General features: G+C 39.0%; 1 protein-coding gene across 3 annotated transcripts in view; it reads right to left on the minus strand.

Annotated features, from left to right (window-relative positions):
- The window catches only part of MTR (5-methyltetrahydrofolate-homocysteine methyltransferase), a 56297-nt gene that overhangs the window by 23112 nt on the left and 14459 nt on the right, over nt 1-18726 (minus strand). For 2 of the 3 annotated variants that reach the window (XM_065680206.1, XM_065680205.1), the window contains exons 5-19: nt 17762-17854; nt 17564-17670; nt 16358-16417; nt 15895-15989; nt 11850-11950; nt 11439-11500; nt 10470-10537; nt 9473-9549; nt 8219-8331; nt 6722-6862; nt 5883-6068; nt 5126-5305; nt 4004-4120; nt 3748-3888; nt 526-615 (exon numbers count right to left, since the gene is read on the minus strand). In XM_065680206.1, coding sequence (XP_065536278.1) covers nt 526-615; nt 3748-3888; nt 4004-4120; nt 5126-5305; nt 5883-6068; nt 6722-6862; nt 8219-8331; nt 9473-9549; nt 10470-10537; nt 11439-11500; nt 11850-11950; nt 15895-15989; nt 16358-16417; nt 17564-17670; nt 17762-17854 — 1631 coding nt within the window. Of the gene's footprint in view, nt 1-525; nt 616-3747; nt 3889-4003; nt 4121-5125; nt 5306-5882; nt 6069-6721; nt 6863-8218; nt 8332-9472; nt 9550-10469; nt 10538-11438; nt 11501-11849; nt 11951-15894; nt 15990-16357; nt 16418-17563; nt 17671-17761; nt 17855-18726 lie in introns of those variants that run through there. The other variant, XM_065680207.1, reaches the window with a different exon arrangement.

The following is an 18726-nucleotide window of genomic DNA, read 5'->3' on the forward strand; positions in this document are numbered from 1 at the left end:
AGCACAATGAAAGTACAAAAAGATACATTAGATACTGCTAGTCTTTAAGAATACTTCAAATGTGTATTTAAAATAGGTTTTTGTATGAAACAAAACACTGTAGCTCTTACACATATATAAATATTCAAGGCAAAAGTAGCCAGTATTTACAGGTTGTTTTTTTTTTCTTAACCATGCCATAACAAAACCCAAACATTCAAAGACTGCTTCCTCAGTGCAAGTGCCCCTCAGTGAAGTGCTGTTAAAGGACCAAAAGAAACCCTAGAAAGTAAAAGCAGTACACTTTTTACCACACTAGCAGAATAAAATATTAAGTGTCGAAGACTTTGACTTGTGAAGTTCAAAGACAAATCACCACAATTTTCTCTGTTATTGCAGTTAATTAAATATATTACTCATTATTAATTAATAGCTTTTAAAAGAATGGCATTTGAATAATTTCTAAAGCCAAAAATGTCCCTTAAAGTCTGAGCTGAGATCTCATCTCAAAGCTGAGTGGTAGGAGAATTTTCTGCACTGATTCACCTTTATGAGAGCATACTCCAGCCTTTCCTCCACAGAGCTTTTCCGCCACTCATCAGTTTGTACAACTTTTTTTCCTCCTTGGGCATGATTCTGAAAAGGAAAGACATCCATAAGAGCTTGAGAGCATATAAAGTATGACTTTACTTTCAGAAAAGCGATGATAATTTCAAGTACTAACATAAAATAATTTTAGATTATTCAAGTGGTGTTTTATATACATGCAAATCATATTATAAACATCTGTGATATACCACAGACACTTAAGGGGTCTATATGCCAGAGAGTATACACCTCATACAAAGAAAAAAATAACAAAAGTTTAAAAAGGAGCAGTTTAATTTTGACGCTCTTAAAAATGATGAAATGACTAATCCTAAGGGTTTTACTTTGGGAAACATAATTTAAATCGATTCCTGGCCCACACAGTACACTTCATTCTAATTAATTTGGCACTAATTCAGTTTCTGCTGGAATAGGTTATGTTATTCCATATCACAGATGTGTTTTCAATCAGGCAGCCAACAGAATTACTGTTTCTCCTCGACACAAACTGGCCAAAAACACTCAAACCCTTACACTCACCCTTGCTATGAATGCAGAGGCCAAAAGGGCTTTGCAATACAAAAACCTTGTGAGCAGCCACCCAGGAAGGCTCGTGGAAGAGCACCCTATCCATTACTTTAACCACCACACTTCAGGCAAGTAATTTCTTTTCCTCGCTCCATTATTCAACACAATCTGACATCTTTCAGTCCTTATGAACCTCCTATACTTGAGTGTTCATCAGCAAATTTTTAAAGACTTGGGAAAACTCACAGAATCAAGATCTCACTCATGGGAACAGAAACCAGAACAACTTTTCATTCACGTTTAGACAAATGCTAGCTAACTTCACAGCTTCTCATTGCCAAACCTTATTCTCCTCATAGGTCTAGTTTGTAAAAAGAGAATGAAAGATAGAGGAAAATGTTGCCCAGAGAGGTTGTAGAGTCTCCATCCTTGGTTATAATGAAAACTCAACTGGATATGTCCCTGAGCAACCTGCTCTTGCTGTCCCTGCTCTGAGCAGGTCTTTTACTAGATGATCTCCAGAGGTCCCTTTCTAATCCCAGCCCTTCTGTGATTCAATGAAAAAGTACCAACTGCTCCTCAGCCTCTGGCCAGACTCAGCAGGGAAACCATTCCAATTCAAAAATAACCCATGAAGCTGTAGGGTGGGTATGCAGTGATCACAGTGGCAAGCACTACATGAAGATATTTAAAACAGGCTGATTATACTGCACGCTGAGGATGAAAAAAAACTGCTTTTGGAAGCACAACTCCCACTGCCATAAATGGGACAAAGTTTCAGTTTGAGAAGGTCTAGAGCTATAAACTTTATGGAAGATGCTTTTTAATCTCAAATTTCACATTAAGATTGATCCTCTAAATCTGCAAGGATTAAGTTCCTCATTTTTCCCCAAAGGTCTGGCATTCAACCAACTGGAAAGGTACATTACTATTACCTGATGGAACTAGGAAGAAACTTCACTGACACTCTATTAGAGGTGCAATTCTTGAAATGGATTGCACATTCTATGTTCTTTGTGCAGAATGAACTGCAGTGATTGGAAATAAAAAGAACACATGCACTTAACAACCAATGAACACACCTTAGTGTCTGGGAAAAAAAACACACAAAAAAAACCCATCAAAGCCTTCAGACAGAAGAACTTAGAGCCATTTAATTCCATTATTATCAGAGGAAAGTCTGACTAAATATTTTGACATATGCCTCAAACTCCAAAACCTTATGTAACAATGCTTCTCACTGGCTATGACTATCTATTTAGACACACTTATCCAGAACCAAGATGAAACCCAAATCATGATGGTTACCTCCAGTGAAAACCTGAAAGTTGTAGTATTTTGTGTTACATTTTAATAGTTTTTAAAGATGTTTCAAATCAAGAATGTCTGCCTTTTTTTGCAGCTGGGGACTGGTTTACTCCCACAGTAAAACTACCACGATGAATAAAAGCAGAGATTCCAACAATGGTTTCCAAAACTTCAATACCTAGACGGAGCAGTCATCCACTTCCATTTCTACTTCTCATGCTTCATTCAAGTTCACATTCTGCCTTCTGCAGAAACACCACTTAAGCAATCCCCTTCTAGTTCCCCTTCTTATTTTCCCCTCCTCTTTATGCAACCCTGAATACTCCAATGGTAAAACTCCGCTTATACAGAGAAGATCACTCTCAAGTGAATTGCTTAGACACTAAGAACACCATTTAAAATAGCCTAACAACAAGAGATAGTCTTCTTGCACTGGTTTTCAACTGTTGCCATTGTTCCTACAAAGCATGCACCACCACATGGCAAACTACAAGCCAAATGAAGCCATGCACAGAAATAGTAACTCCAGGAGCTACAAAACAGGCATGCAAACCTTCTTGTGCATTTAAATCTAAGCGCCACCTAACCCAGACAGATTTTTGTCATATGCTCTGTTCAGAACAGGATTTCACCAGTTGTCTTATAGCTGCATAATCAGGAAACCTTCAGCTGTGCAATCTTTGTCTTCTAATCACCACCATCATTACAGCATCCCAAAAACACTAAATAGCTGATTTTCACTCTTGACACAAGTTACATAAACTGGAAGTCTATGGCATAGCCAGGAAATGCAAGCGACTACTTTTACCTTTTACATATACTCCAAGCAAACCCTTACAACTGAAGAGACAGGTTTACTCTGTCTCCCACAATGCTCTTGTCACTCAGTCTTCAGCACCAAGACTTGCTTCAGTTGTGTGTTAGCCTTTCCGGGGTTCTTGTTAGTTTGTTTGGTTTATTTGGTTTGGGTTTTTGTTTGGGTTTTGGTTTTGTGTGTGTGTGTGTTTTTGGGTTGGTTTGTTTGTTTTTAGGAAGTTTGATTGGAATTTTTTGCTTCTTATTGTTCTTGGGTTTAGTTTGTTTTTTTCAGAAAGAACACCTGTGCAGCTTGGTCTCCTGAAAAACTCTGATGCAAGATCTTTAAAGGCACCTATGAAATTGGACAGGCTCAATCTATCACACAGTTCAGATTTTACTTTATATTAATAACTGAACCACTTGTAACTTCTAACCCCGCTACTAGATTGATATACGCAGTTTATAGGTTGTATCTATCATTAGCAGGGAGGTGTTAAAGCCCAGGTGCTAAGCTATCTACTGTTAAAGTTTAACATTGGAGGTTACCTGAGCATATTGTAAGAGTTTCTCTGTTGCATCAGGATCTTTGTTCCAGATTAGGTTCTCACACAGCTGTAGTAATTCCTTGTGAATATCATCATACACTGGCAGATTCCCAGCATTCACTATTCCCATGTCCATGCCATACTAGAAAAAAAAAACCAACAAAAAAACCCATGAAGAATCCCCCAACCAGGGCTGTCAGACACAGCACTCCACATCTGCAAAGTGCAAACATACAGAAGCAAAAAGAACATTGTACCTTAATTGCATGGTAAAGGAACACACCATGCATTGCTTCTCGAATGGCATCCATTCCTCGAAAGGAGAAAGATAGATTGGAAAGACCTCCACTTATCCTGGCTCCTGGCAGTGTTTCCTATGGGAATTGCCATACATTTTTAGAAAAGCACTTTCCAAAAATGAAACCTAAGCAAAGCATTCAGTCCACAAACCAGCTGGCCCCTGAGCTGCAGGGCATTGGCTATGCACCATCTCTCTCTTACCTGTTCCAGACCCTTCTAGTTACTCAAATTCATAAAAACCAATTTGAATCTCTGTAGAAAAGATACAAGTAGAAGGAAAGATCCAGCCTACTTATGTGAAAGCAACTACCATGCTTTTCATAGCCATAGATGCTATTCTAAATGTACCAGTCCTCCCACAGCAGCCTTTCGTGTTTTCCCCATGCAGACCTACTTATGCCTCTTCCATCCCCCAACTCCTCTGGAAACAGAAGCAGCCAACCTGCTTACATGTCTCAGGAACAGCCTGTAGCTTAATAGCTAACTTCATAGGTGCAGCCTCCCTTCCAGAAGCCCCGTGGTGACAAAATGGCCTGTGGGGTGTTCAAGCCCGAGACTGCTAGACAGAGCACCACCAGGCCATCAATTTGCCTTGTGAAACACAACAGTGCAGCTTCTTTGGCTGTTTTCAGGTGATGCTCTTCACTGCGGTACCTCCTTACACACATTTTGGCTAAATAAAAGGTCAGGTTACTGCACAAATCCCTCCCACCATAACAGAAATTTCATTAATTTACAAAGGCAGCTTTCACATGCCTTCAACAAAGTCATTTTAGGTAGAACATGAATGTGATTTTTACCTCATTCAATTATACATGTAGTATATTTATAGTAGAGATAACAGATTTAAATGTATTTATAGAACTATTTGAAGTTCTTCTACTGGAAATACAGAAATACTGGGAAACATCTATTCAGAGAAATAGTCCCCCTCACTAATTTAAAATGCATATCATTTTGCAGCAGTATTTTGTTGTGGTTGTTTGCGAATGGGGTGGGGGGTGTTGTGCTTTGGGGTGGTTTGGGTTTTTAAGTAATCTCAGCAAAACACTTCAAGTTAAAATAAGCTTACAACTTACTTTTATGGTTTTAGTTGCATTTATAAAATTAATGGCATAAAGGTTATGTTCTTCCATTCCAGTTCCTATGGTCAAAATATTAGGGTCGAATATTATATCGTTTGGATTGAAGTGCACTTTTTCCACAAGGAGGTGATAAGCTCTGGAACAGATTGCAATCTTGTTTTCAGTTTCTGTTGCCTAGAGGAGAAAAAGAATTTTGACATGAAACTTACACACAACACAAAAATAAACTCCCCAGAAATCATTTATAGTTCTAGTGACTCAAGACTGAGAATACGCACATCACAAGTGTTAGAAAAGGATTATCTATGTAAGAATTTTGTATTAAAAATATCCCCGCACCTGTACCTGGAGCTTTAACTCAACTCAAAAAATTATTTTGTTCCCTGCCATTTCATCAGCCAATGCTAAGTTTAATATCTGGTTTTTAATAACTAAATTAATTCATAAGGATTCCACTCTCATGCTAAACTCAGCCTCTGAACTAAAAAAAAAAAAATCTTCTATGAAGGAAGGAAGAGTTTAGAGTGGCTGAATAACAAGAGATATGCTCATGTGCTAGCAGAGCTAGGCTTAAAACAGTACTTGGATTCTTCAAACGTAAGCAGCATAATAAATGATTACATATCAGGGTCAAAACTACTGCTAAGACTACACAGACTTCTTTGAATCACCTGAGTCAACAAAACAAAACTTCATCTTGCACAAGACTTGCACTCCAAAAGAAAAGTAACTCTTTTAAAGCAACACTCACCTGCCCTATTTCATCAAAAGCCATGACAACTACCGCTGCTCCATATAACTTAATTTTCCTTGCTTTCTTCAAAAAGTCTTCCTCACCTTCCTTCAGACTGATGCTGTTTACAATGCATTTCCCTTGGCAACATTTCAAACCTGCTTCAATCACTGAAAAATTTGAGGAGTCAATGCATAATGGCACCTGTAAATAACAAAGAAGTAAGCCAGGCATACAAGCTACAAATTCATGTTCCATATGCTGTTTGCCCATTTGGACATAAAAATGCACACACATTAATCATCATTTATGAACAGAGAGTTTCCAGATGGTATTTGTAGATTCACTTTGCTTTAAATGCTAAACTCAGAACAAATTTAACTCAAGAGCTTCTATGGCAACTCCATCACATATCACAGAGAGACCCCTACTTCTCCATGTATTGTCTTGTGTTTCGAATTAGATACTCATTTTCAGAAAATTCACATGACAGAAGTACCTTTTAAAACCATCTACATCCAGATCAATTTTAAGTTTTGTGGAAAGCAATACTGTTATGCACAGCCAATATATAGATTATGGCTCATAACTGCTGCAAAAGGAACTAGCATCCAGCTTTTCTAACCAATGAAAAGGCCTGGCGTATATTTAGCTCGAATCACACAGAGAATGTTAAAACCTCTGTTACCCCAAAGGCCTTCTCTGTAACAGTACCTCTTCCACTTTGGGGACACTTACATATGCTTATTAAGCATCTAAACTGGTTACTAAATGAATCAGTATCAAAATTTTCTGAAAGGCAATTTCCAACTCAATAAAATGATCTTTATTGTGCTTTGGAGTGACTCAATTACAACCTTTGCAATATCAGGTTCTGAAGAAATTAAATTACAAAATCTGGTCATTGCAGCAGGGCCATCCAGCATCCCATCATCCATGTTGATATCAAGAACCTGGGCCCCCATCTCGACTTGCAATTTGGCTACGCTCAGGGCTTCCTAAACAGCAAAGTCAAAAACAAAACCAACAGTCAGTAGAAAAAAGCCTAGGCATTCTCAGGATAACATTTCACTGCTCCAAATTACGCACACAGCCAAAAACTTAAACAAATTTAAGACATACCATGAAAGAATAAGGAAGCAGTCTGTGATACACTACAACACACAGAACTTGTTAGTATGGCACAACCGGTAACTAATTTGTTCTCAAAAATATGACACCAGAGACCTAATGTGCTGGTAATTTCCTTGATTTTAGACAGCTGGTCATACACATAAATTGAATGATTTAAGATCTGCATGGTAACAAGGACTTTTGACTGCACATAATCACAGGAACAGTCTCTGTGATTGCATGAAATAAGGGTCTTGCATCCCAACCTCTGCTGTTTTACAACATAGAGTACTTAATTTCTGAAGGAGGTTCAACACTTTTTCCAGCTGCAGAATAATCACCAAGTGGTACAAAGGAAGTATTAAAGCTTTTTCCTTTGGCCCACATAATTATCTGAACACCTATACCCATTCATTCCCTTTTTTTGTCACTCTGCAGAGTGAGGAGACAAAAAAAGGAAAAGGTTTATAGTTGCTCCCAGTCCCTAACAACCTGTGTTTAAAGCTCTCCTTATGTAAGAGGTCTAACCTGCTTCGTTACTCTAAGAGCTTCAGAGCTAGACTTTCTAAAAAACAAATTAAGGCTTTAATTTTGATTGCATCAACTAGAACAGCACAGCATATTCTGAGGCAGTCTCCACTCTCAAGAAATGTCACTTTACTATTTGTTTGAATGTTACAGTAGCAATTTTCACCAGTAGACCTGCCCTGCAGCTGTTTCACTAAAGGAACTACTTTCTAAGCAACTCTTCTGTAACAACTGTCATGCAGCATTCTGGAGCCAGTGATCAAAATATATAAAGATTAGATGCAACCATAATGCTGACCAGGACCGGGAAAGTGAGGGTAAACGTGAGAGCTGCACGCTGCCACAATCTATTTCAAGTCATATGTACCCCACATGTTGGAAGTGTAATTACAGCTACATTCCCTCCTCCCTCCTCTGTAAACCTACCCCTAGATACAGCACAGACCAGGACATTTTCTAAGCCATTATCAGGTGTGTAACTCAATTCTAAACAGAAATTCACAATACCTGTAACACACTTCTCACAAAAAATATTAGGAGACGGTAAGCACAGAAGCAAAGGCCAGTGACAAAGTGAATTCTCCTTGCTTTCTTATTCTTGTAATGGTGTAGAATAATGCCTTGTGCCAGAAAAACAACCAACTAGTAACAGTGCAATGGAGCAATGAAACAATCGGAGTATCAGCTATAAGGATTATTGTTAAAATGCATACTTCGTAGTTGCCTGCCATTATGAGCTTAGCAAACTTCCGTGATCCTGCAACATTGCAGCGTTCACCAATATTAACAAAGTTGGTGTACGGCCCAATCCTGAATGGCTCCAGACCTTAAAAAGATATTTTGGAACATATTTGTAAAAACAGAAAAGAAAAACTGTTTAAGACAGACAAAATCCCTTTTCTAAACTGTGAAATAGAGATCTCTAGGAATAGTGATTTCTCAGCACATCAGGATGTAACACATCTCAGCACACCTAAAAAGTAACTAGCAAAGAAATGCAATGAAACAACTCCCAACACATATGCAAAAGGTTATTCTTCCTCAGTGACAGTCAATAATTTACCTGACCAACAAAAAAAAAAAAAAAATAACAGCCAATTTGTCCAATACAACATGACATGAAGCCACGATTCTTCAGGCATCTATTTATATGCACATTCACACTTTCTCTCAACTTCCAACTATGCTACCTTTTGACTTTACCACCGCCAGACAAGCAGCGTGCTGAATTGACTGGCAACCAAGGACAGCTCTTAACCACATACCCAAGTTCAGAAAAACAAGGCAATTGGAACCCTTAGGTAACAGGCAACTGAGAGGCAAACATAACTTAGAGCAGAACAAAATAAGCCGATGCATGAAACCACCACAGGGCAACTATGACTTACTTAATTTACACTAAACTTTAGGATCAAAACACCAGACCAAAATGAAGGTACCGTTTTACTTAGATACATGTCCCAAAGGCTTAAAACCAGGCTTGGCTGAAGAACATACAGATCTAAATTCTGCTAAAACAAATTACATTCTACACCTGAATATATTGCTGGAACCCTGTCCCAGTACAACTGGATTGTTATCCGAGGTAATACAGGACAGCCCTCTCACAGGAGGTAAACAAGGATCTCACCCTAGCTCTGCCATTAACTATAGTCAAATTAACTGATCTCTCTGTAGTTGGCCTTCCCCTGCTGCAAAGTGAGAATAAACCTTCTCACTCAACATTACAACGTGTCTGAGACTTGCAGAATAAATTATGCTATCTTGGCTACACTTTACTAGATTGCGATAAAATGTTCCATTAATCCTTTGGCCAAATCACTAAGAGCTGATTACACATCCATAAGCACGGTATTCAGGCAGAACCAGAAACTCAGAGTGCAATTCTGATTAGCATAAAACAGCAAATAAATTTATAAATAAAGTTGCATGAGTTACAAAGCTCAACCTGTTACACTCCATTTTACCTGACAGCAGCATGTATCCTTGAGAGAGAGAAGGGGGAACTCGAGGCTTACAGAATTTCACAGCTTGAGCAATTTCCCTGAGTTACAAAAAGAGGAATAAGTAGTTTTCAATTAAAATTAAACCACTCGAGAAAAGACTCAAACAGATTATATTAGACATACACCTACACCTCCGATTTAGCCTTGCAGCAGACAAGACTAATTAGCTAGTTTCACTTTGTGTGGTCAAAGGCAAAAAAATACTCCTAGAAGACCTTATCATATCTATTTCTCAGGAATTTAAAAAGCTGAAGATTTATCAAATACAGAGCATGAGATATTATGCCAATGGGATACTGAATGGATATCAGAACCAGTCCACAACCACACTTACTCTTACCATAGTCATGATTTGCTAAGCAATTGCTGATGATTGCAGAAAAGAAAGGAACAAACCTATCTCTGTACTGAGACACGTTTCTCAGATGCCAGAATGACTCATGGTGTTCACATTCACTTTCTCTTTGCTACAGTCAGGAGCGACACACAGTGTCCTCTACATGTTCATAAACCACTTCTTTCCAATTTGTATCAGGGTAAAAATTAATCACAAGGACCCCTGCTCTTTCAAGCCCAGGTGTAAAGGGGACGTTTTCCCACTGACCTATATCCAGTGAGAAAGATACAAAATTCTCCTTTTGACTGGCCAGGACTAGCACCAGCTGTACAGCATTCCTGTATTTTCTGTTCTGACATTTCCCACACACTTACATTCCAAGACAATTTTAGATGACAAAATAGCAGAGGTATAATTCTCATTTGAACACCACGCCTCTTATTCTTCACTATACACATGGCTATGAAAAGCCAGGTTATTTCTACTCCTTATGTCACTGCTATTAGCATTCAAGTGATCCATCTTTTCAGGAAACTTTAAAGCAAGCCATGGAATACTACTCCTCAGAAGCAGCATTTAATTTATTCCCCAGTGCACCTGAAGTTGTAGCTCATGATGTACCTGATGTGTGCTGGTGTAGTACCACAGCAACCTCCAACTATGTTGACCAAACCATCCAAAGCAAAATTCTGTAAAAGCAAGGGAAAGAGGATTTTGTGTCTTTTATATATGTATTTCAAGATACATATATTTGGTTTTAAGATACATATTTATTTTTCTTTTCTCCATATGTTAAGCAACACAGGGGGATCACAAGGAAAAAAAAAATGAAAAAACCCAATCAGTACTATTTCTTCTCTATATGATTTGAGATGTGAATTCCCAATGCTAATCAGCAATTTCGGCACCTAATTTTAGGAAATAAACTGGCCTATTTTATACTGAAGCCCCAGATGACAACTTGGATGATTATCAAAGACTAGTCATACTGTATTATAAGGGCAACCAACATGCAGCAGACACTGGATTGTCACTGACACTCTGCAGCTCCAGCCACACAGTTCACACAGATCAAGTGGCATGTGGAAGGACACCCTGCACTGGAACACCACCAACATCAGTGGTTCCTAGATACACAACTCTGTCAAATTCTACCAAGTCGTTAAAAAAAATCAGCTTTCTGAACAATTTCCAAATGTAAAAGTGAGAACATAGGAGTGCAAATGAGTAACATTCACAGACCAAGCTGCAGGAAAGCTACTTAATGTAGTATATGAAAGTTAAAATTAAGGTTTTCAGAGTATCCCAAGTAGTTTTTCCTAACCTGGTATCTCAAACCCCTACCATTCAGCAAATTGTCTACAAACAATACAAATTATATATACAGCCATACGGGAGGCGGGGGTGGGGTGGGTGGGGGAGAAACACACCACGCGGGGGTGGGGAGGGGAATGGACACCAAACCAAACAGAAAACCCACCACCAGCCCCCTCTCCTCCAATACTATAACAAATATGCAAAAAATACAAGCAGAGAATTCTCGTCTACTACTATGTCAGATATGACACACTCACAAGAAATACTTCATACCTTTAGATGCTTGGCAGTCACTTCTGGAGTTTCATCATAACCACCAAAAGTATTGGGAAGACCTTGAAACATAGTTTTTCTAGTATTACTATTTGTTTAAAGCCCACAAGAACCGAACTAAATTCCATAAAAGACCTACTTAAAGTAGCTACACTTGTATGAGAACTAAAATACCTCATCACCTTTGCAATCATTACTCAATAGATTATTAATTATGCAATAGCATTCTGGGTTCACTGTCACAGACCTAACAACAGTTACTTCAAGCAATTTATAATATTTTTTATCTCTTTTTAATAGTAAAACCAACCATCTTTTCAAGCTAATTCAACTCTACTATTGTTAATGAGATAGAATGGTTTAGTTACATTTTCTCTGCCTGTAGGCACAGGAACCTGTGCACCAACACACCTGCATTGGGGTAACAGATGATGTAGGCTGTTGTACATTTTCCAATTGTTTCAATGAATGGTCGCATTTCAACTGCCCCTAAAGCACAATTTAAGCCGATACTGGAAAATAAATTGTCAAAAATTATTTTGAGATAAAAACACCTTTTACATACAAAACAGATGAATGTTAGTGCTGGCAACTGCTAACTCCCACAATTATCTACAACAAAACCAACCTGATCTCCAATTTCTTTAATCATCATCATCATCAATACAGCAAGACCCTGCAAAAGGAGGGTTCTCAGGTGGAAGAAAAGCACAAGGGAGAAGGCAGCTTGACTGAACTGAACTGGGAACAGGAAATCAAGATTTCATTTCAAAATCCAGGAGGAAAGTGGCAGCATTTTGACAGCAACTGCAGCAACATGACGGCTCTGTATTTTCCAGGTGAGAAAGAGAACAAGTGGAATGAGAATGACAGACTGGAAAGGAGACTTGTGCTACAGAAATTAGTATGAGTAAGGTTGAAAAAGCAAGACCTACTTCAAGCTACTAAGTCACAACATTCTTAATTATGCCAATCTTAGAAGAAACCAAGTATATCCCCCAAAATGCCTCATGGCAGCACTAAGCTTGGCCAACTAAATCTCCTACATCTTAGTAACCAAGACAGCACTGCAGCAGAAGCATTTTTGCATGAATAAGCTTCTCAACCAATTTTACAGTATATAAGGTACGATTGTGCTTTCTTTCATTGAATGACAAGACAGACATAAACGTGACTGGTGCTTGAAATGTCTACATTAATACTAAAACGGGAAACTTCTCTCTTTCAGAAAGCATGTAAAAGATCTTTTACGTACGCTTCCTGATCTCTCTGCACCATTCTAGAAACCACCTCAGGAGGGCTGCAAAACTTGAAAGGTGCTCACAGTGCTGCTGGAAGAGGAAGACGTAAAAAAGCTTTCTCCTTTCTTGGAATAGCAGTCTCAGAGGGGATGGCAAGCTAACCCACTGAAACAGGAATGGATAACAGCCATATCTCTCAACTATTTGAGATGCAGAGGCTGCCTCACAGGTAGCTAAATTAATGAATTACATGTATGCCCACTTAGTTTCCCAGAAGACAAAGCCAACAAAGCCCTGCATACGACTGGAAGCACAAAATGGTTTTTGACCTTCTTCCCTCTTCCAAGGAGTAGGCAGGGGCTTGGTAACTTCACAAGTCGTAGCAGTAAATGCTTACAGCCAGTATCACTTTTGGACAGAATGACAAATCCCTGAGATCTGAGGGCTCACAGCAACATCCAAAACCAGGGCCTTGAACAGGACACAGTAACATACCAAGACCAAACAATACACAAACCACTTCTTCCAATAGCTTAGTGGTGGGTTGATTTGGGTTTTTCTAGGGGCGGGTGGGCATATACATTTGTTTTTTCTGAAGCAGCCAGCTCTACCTTTGAAGTGCTTTCTCAAATGCATTCATACAGGCCATTCCATTTAAACAGAAAAGTTTTAAAAGAGCCCTTTAATTCCCATTTCCCTATTTGGTATTTACATACATTTAAAACCTTCATATATTTCTCCTGGATGCAAACAGCATGCACAGGGAATACACAATAAATTCCAGCAACAAGGTTCTGGAATTTATTTCAAAGTGGGGCTCATCTCTCAGGATTTTCAAAGTAAAGCAAGGTAAAAATGGTTAACAAGACCATCCTTATCAGATGCAAATGTCTTTCCTACTCTTGAGTCATTCAGTTTACAAACTTTCAGCTCACACTCCCTCCACCCTCTTTTTAAGCTCCTTCCTGTATTAAGCAGCTTCATCTCTTCATTCCATATTTAATACCAAATCAGTCTCTGGTTCTGAATTCAAACTCATCTGTCACTCTCTTTACCTTATCTTACTAGAGAGATACTGTAAAAGCAGCCAACATACCCAGCAAACAAGCACTTCTTGATGTTCTTGCTTGACTTACAGCGTACTGGCCCTCCAGACTGCCTGAATGATTACCCAACACAGGGATTGCTGATAAATGTATCTGTGAACAGAACACTCCCCAAGCATTACCTGTTTCAAAACTGCCAAGACAAACTACACACAGTCATGCACATTTAATTCCAGAAAAGTATCTTCTGTGTATGGTATCATCTCCCCACAGCACTGAATAGTATCATGAAAGAAAACATTTGAGTAAAGCAAACTGTTAACTGCTAAAAGCTAGCAGCCTTCAATCAGATTGCTAGTATGCTGTCACTGCTGCCCTACTGTAATAACCATCATACCCTCATCTTAAAACATCCCCTCCCTCCCTTGCTCATCTCTTCACAGCAGCCACACATCAGGTCCTGTGAAAGCTAAGGCTGCAGAGCACCCTTGGGACCAGAACAAACACCACATTAGGGCCTTAAACACTGTGTATGTTTTCCTAACGCTACCACAAAAGAAACAACCACAGTATCCCAAATAACATGAAGGGAACTCATAACACATCTGAGCACCTTTTATAGCAAGCAGCTTGCCACACATATTTCAGCACTTATTAAGCACAGATCACAAGTTTCTCAGCTACCTGTGTCAACCACATGCAAACCATACACTTTGGGGGGGGTGGGGAGGGGTTCCAAACCAAACTGTCGTAAGGACAACACATGACACTAAACAGGACATACAAAACCCAAATGGAAACATGTGAGCATGTATAACATGATTCCTAGGATACTACTATTAATCAGCTTTTTCACAACTCTAAAGCCACTCTGTACCAATTTGGCAAGAGAAAAAACATTAAATGCAATCTGCTCCCAGAAATAAAACCCTTCTGCCACAGTGCTGTATAGTAGCTTTTGAAGAAATGAGAGAGAGGCCCCAAGCACTCAAACCCATAAGTTAGCTTTTATAAAATATGGTTTAATAAATTCCTGATTTCTGCTCCAGTGCCCTTCTCTTCAAAGGCAAGAGACTTATGAACAAGATTATCTGAGACAGACTCATGCCAAGAATGGATGACTAGGCTGTGATGCTGAGAGAAGGAGTCAACTATCACCCTGTTCCAAGAGGCTCCATATGTTACTTCTGGAGCACAGTTTGGTTTGGGAAAGCGGAGCCTCAAGGGCAGTCAGGAAAGCCGTGAATGCGGTCTTCTGCTTTTGTATTACCGAGATGACAGATTGCACATTTCAGCTGGAATTTTGTTGTAAAAACAAACAATGGCTCATCACAATGTGCATGGTGTGCATTGCTAACAGTGAATTAAATGTCTTAAACTAGAATATTCTAGAAAAAAACCCATCAATTTCCAGTGTAAGTTTTCATGTAAAAACCAACCAGAGAGAAGAAATGGCAAAGAGGGAAGAGAAGGCAAGAAGGAGTTAGACTAGGCCATAGAAGCTGAGAAGAACAGAGAAACAGGGAATAGTAGTCAAATTAAAGTGCGAAACCTTGCACAGTGACCAAAATCTGCTATATTATGTGTTTTCACAGATCTTAATCTCATACTTGTTTCAACTTTTCTGCCTGAACAGAAAAGAGTGCAAGTAAATGGAGGCATTAGGAGCTATCAAAACAATGCACATCCTTGAGAAAAACACCCATGGAATACGTATATGCTTGTGGGAGTTCAGTAAATAAAGACACTGGAATGAAATCCTATGATTTGTTCTTTGAAGCAAAGCTAGAACATTCTGAGCTGGCAGTGCTCCCCTCTAAGAAAGAGAGGTAAACCTTGCGCATATCAGGAATTAGTTCCTCATGCAATCTGAGACAGTAGGAGACAGCAAACTACAGTTTCAGAATTACTTTTTTAATGCTTTGACTTAATTGTTATTTCAGCAGCTGGTGCGAACACAAAAGCCCAGATTATTTAGAGCAATGTTTTAAAAATTCAGTGTTCTTTGGAAACATAATTTCTGCCAAGGGAATGATAGCAGAACACATCAGCAATACACGATTAAGTATGATCACAGTATAGCTTCCATTTATCAGCAAGCAAGGTGGTAAAATAGACAAGAATCACAATCTACAGTTAACTTACTATGAGAAAGATACATTTCCTTACCAAAGTGGCTTATTGTGGGAAACACTGATGACAAATGCCTCTCCTGTCTGGCCTGAGAGGGTACGTCCACTCTTATCCACAATGGTTCCAGAAACCTAAGTATCAGTTGAACATAGAGAAAGGAAAATAATTCAGTTAACAAAAATTATTTCAACAGCTGAACTGGTAAAAGTCAAAGCAGAGGGATCGCCATTCAAAGTGCTGAGGCACAACCTAAACAGAAAAACTTGGGGGGGGGGGGCGGTGGAGAGAGAAAGGGAAAGGGGCTGGCCTTAAAAGCAGGTTATTCCTTTTGCTACAATGGAACATCAGGAGTTTTTCTTGTAAGAATAACATGAAAAAAGTACATTTCCAAGACATTTATTTCCTTCATTTCAAAGCACTTTAATCAACTGCCACCTTACCTAGTTCACAAATCAAGCCTAAGTATATGTAAAATATTAAATAAATAATATATACTTACAAATATGGGTCGGGGGGCATAGTCTTTCTCAAACAACATCTGGAGTGCAAAAAGAGCTGCCTACAGAAGAATAAGTTGCAAAATATTAATGGACATTTTGGGAATTCTTCAGTTTGTTGAGTTTTTTGTTTGTGTAGGTTTGCTTACTTACTACACTCAAGACTGTACCTTACCCCTAAACGGATATTCCAAAACACATTCTGATAACAACTAGAGAGGAAGTAACCAAGTAAGACCAATACTGGTCTGAAACCTAAATAACATCAGCATGTACTTCTCCCTCACATCTGCAGCACAACCACCGTCTCAAACACAGTTGTATGTGCTATTCTCAGGACACATTCACTGCCCTTGACTCTGTTTAGACATGCAGTTTGCAGAAGATTCTAACCACCACAAATTTTAACAGTAAGGACTGCAGTGACCCCTAGAAACCGTGTGAACTTCCTCCCTCCTTAGCATAAGAAAGTTGCATGTGAACACAAGCTCAGCACTATGTTAAGCCATAGGATCCTACCCAAACCTCCAAGAGATCTGGTCAAATCTGTGAAGGACAAGTCATGCCACTGCACACGTTAATCAGCTTGTGGCAAAAGTTTCAAGAAATGCTGTGTGCATATCCAGCTAGACTTTCCCACATAAAATTGCAAGACACTTTTAAGCCCCCAACACCTCCACCACTTGCCCTAAGCAGGTATCTAATAAAGGAGGTTTCAAAAATCACATGAACTGTGGCATATTTCCACATCTTCCTATTTTATCCTTTTAACTCTCTACTTCCGCTTGTTCTTTTTTAAAGCTGATGGCAGAGTGTGAGAGTTCCCAAAACCCCCACATTTTAATAGGGCTGTCTCACAAGACGAAATGCACTGGACATTTCCTCTCCAGTGTGCATCACAACAGACAGACATGCTTACGCTGAAAAATACGATCAGATGCATTTGGAGCTTCTGGAAATAAGAGGAGAGCTAGCACAGACAGCCAGAAAGGTACTAACAGCACGTATTACAAGACAAAGGAAAACTCTGGAGTAAGTTGATTACAAAAACATCTCCTTATATTCTACCTGTTTCCCATCAACTGAAGAGTCTTTTCATGTATTTAGTAAGCAGTACCTGATACCTCTTACAACCACTACACTGAATTTCCTTAGGTAGTACCCAAAATACTTATATTACTATGTTGTTTTTTTTCCAGGAGCCTCACCTTGGCATTGGCTGTATCAAATATGGTTTCCACTAACAAGATATCAACTCCTCCATCCAAAAGTCCTTTGGCTTGTTCCTTATAAGCTTCAACCAGCTCATCAAATGCTGTAAAATGGGAATTATATTAATTTCATCTGGAGGTATCTCTTTCAAGACCATCACTAAGTTCAATAATTTTATGGTAAAAAACATTTACTTATGTTCCTGTAATCTGGCCTCTCCACAGACGGTGACACAGAGAGTGTCCTGTTTGTTGGACCCATGGCTCCAGCAACATATCTCCTAATTCCTAAACCAAGACAGGGGAAGAGGGGGAAGATTAAATAAAAAAAGAAAATTAGCAAGACAATTTACCTCTGGTTATACAATGACAGGAATGTCAACGTAAAAACCTCACAAAGACACCAAGGCATGGGCATCATTCAGAGATGAATAACTACAAAACACAAAACTCTTGTCTCAAATCAAGAGTTTGATCCACGCAAGATTACCCAGCACAGCTGACTTGTGTCTTAATCCTATTCAACAAGATGTTCAGTGTATACACACCAGGCAGAACATCTACAAAAAAGGCAACCGGCTCAATTAATTTTTCTTTTAAGTATCACCTGTCTCTGACACAGGAAGCTTCACTGAATTAATCTAAATGCACAGCACAGAACTCTTGTGGCATTTTTCACTAGATAACCTGATCTGAATATTCTGGCATGTGCTCATAAACCCCACTTTTTTAAAAGCATATTTCAAATCTTTTTGATTTGGCAAATAAAATCATGTTGCCTATGAAAATTTATTGGCTATGATACTATGAATCATGTCAGTAAGGTGTTACCTGGACAGAAACAGCAGCACTGTTAGAATCATAGAATTATAGAACAGTTAGGGTTGGAAAGGACCTAAAGACCATCTAGATCCAACCCCCCTGCCCTGGGCAGGCACACCTCACATTAAACCATCCCACCCAAGGCTCTGTCCAACCTGGCCTTAAACACCACCAGCGATGGAACATTCACAACTTCCCTGGGAAACCCATTACAGTGCCTCACCACCCTTACGGTAAAGAACTTCCTCCTTATATCCAATCTAAACTTCTCCTGGTTAAGTTTTAACCCATTACCCCTTCTCCTATCACTACAGTCCCTAATGAAGAGTCCATCTCCA

The sequence above is a fragment of the Lathamus discolor genome, chromosome 5, assembly GCF_037157495.1.
Source record: "Lathamus discolor isolate bLatDis1 chromosome 5, bLatDis1.hap1, whole genome shotgun sequence".
Taxonomy (NCBI): Eukaryota; Metazoa; Chordata; class Aves; order Psittaciformes; family Psittacidae; genus Lathamus; species Lathamus discolor.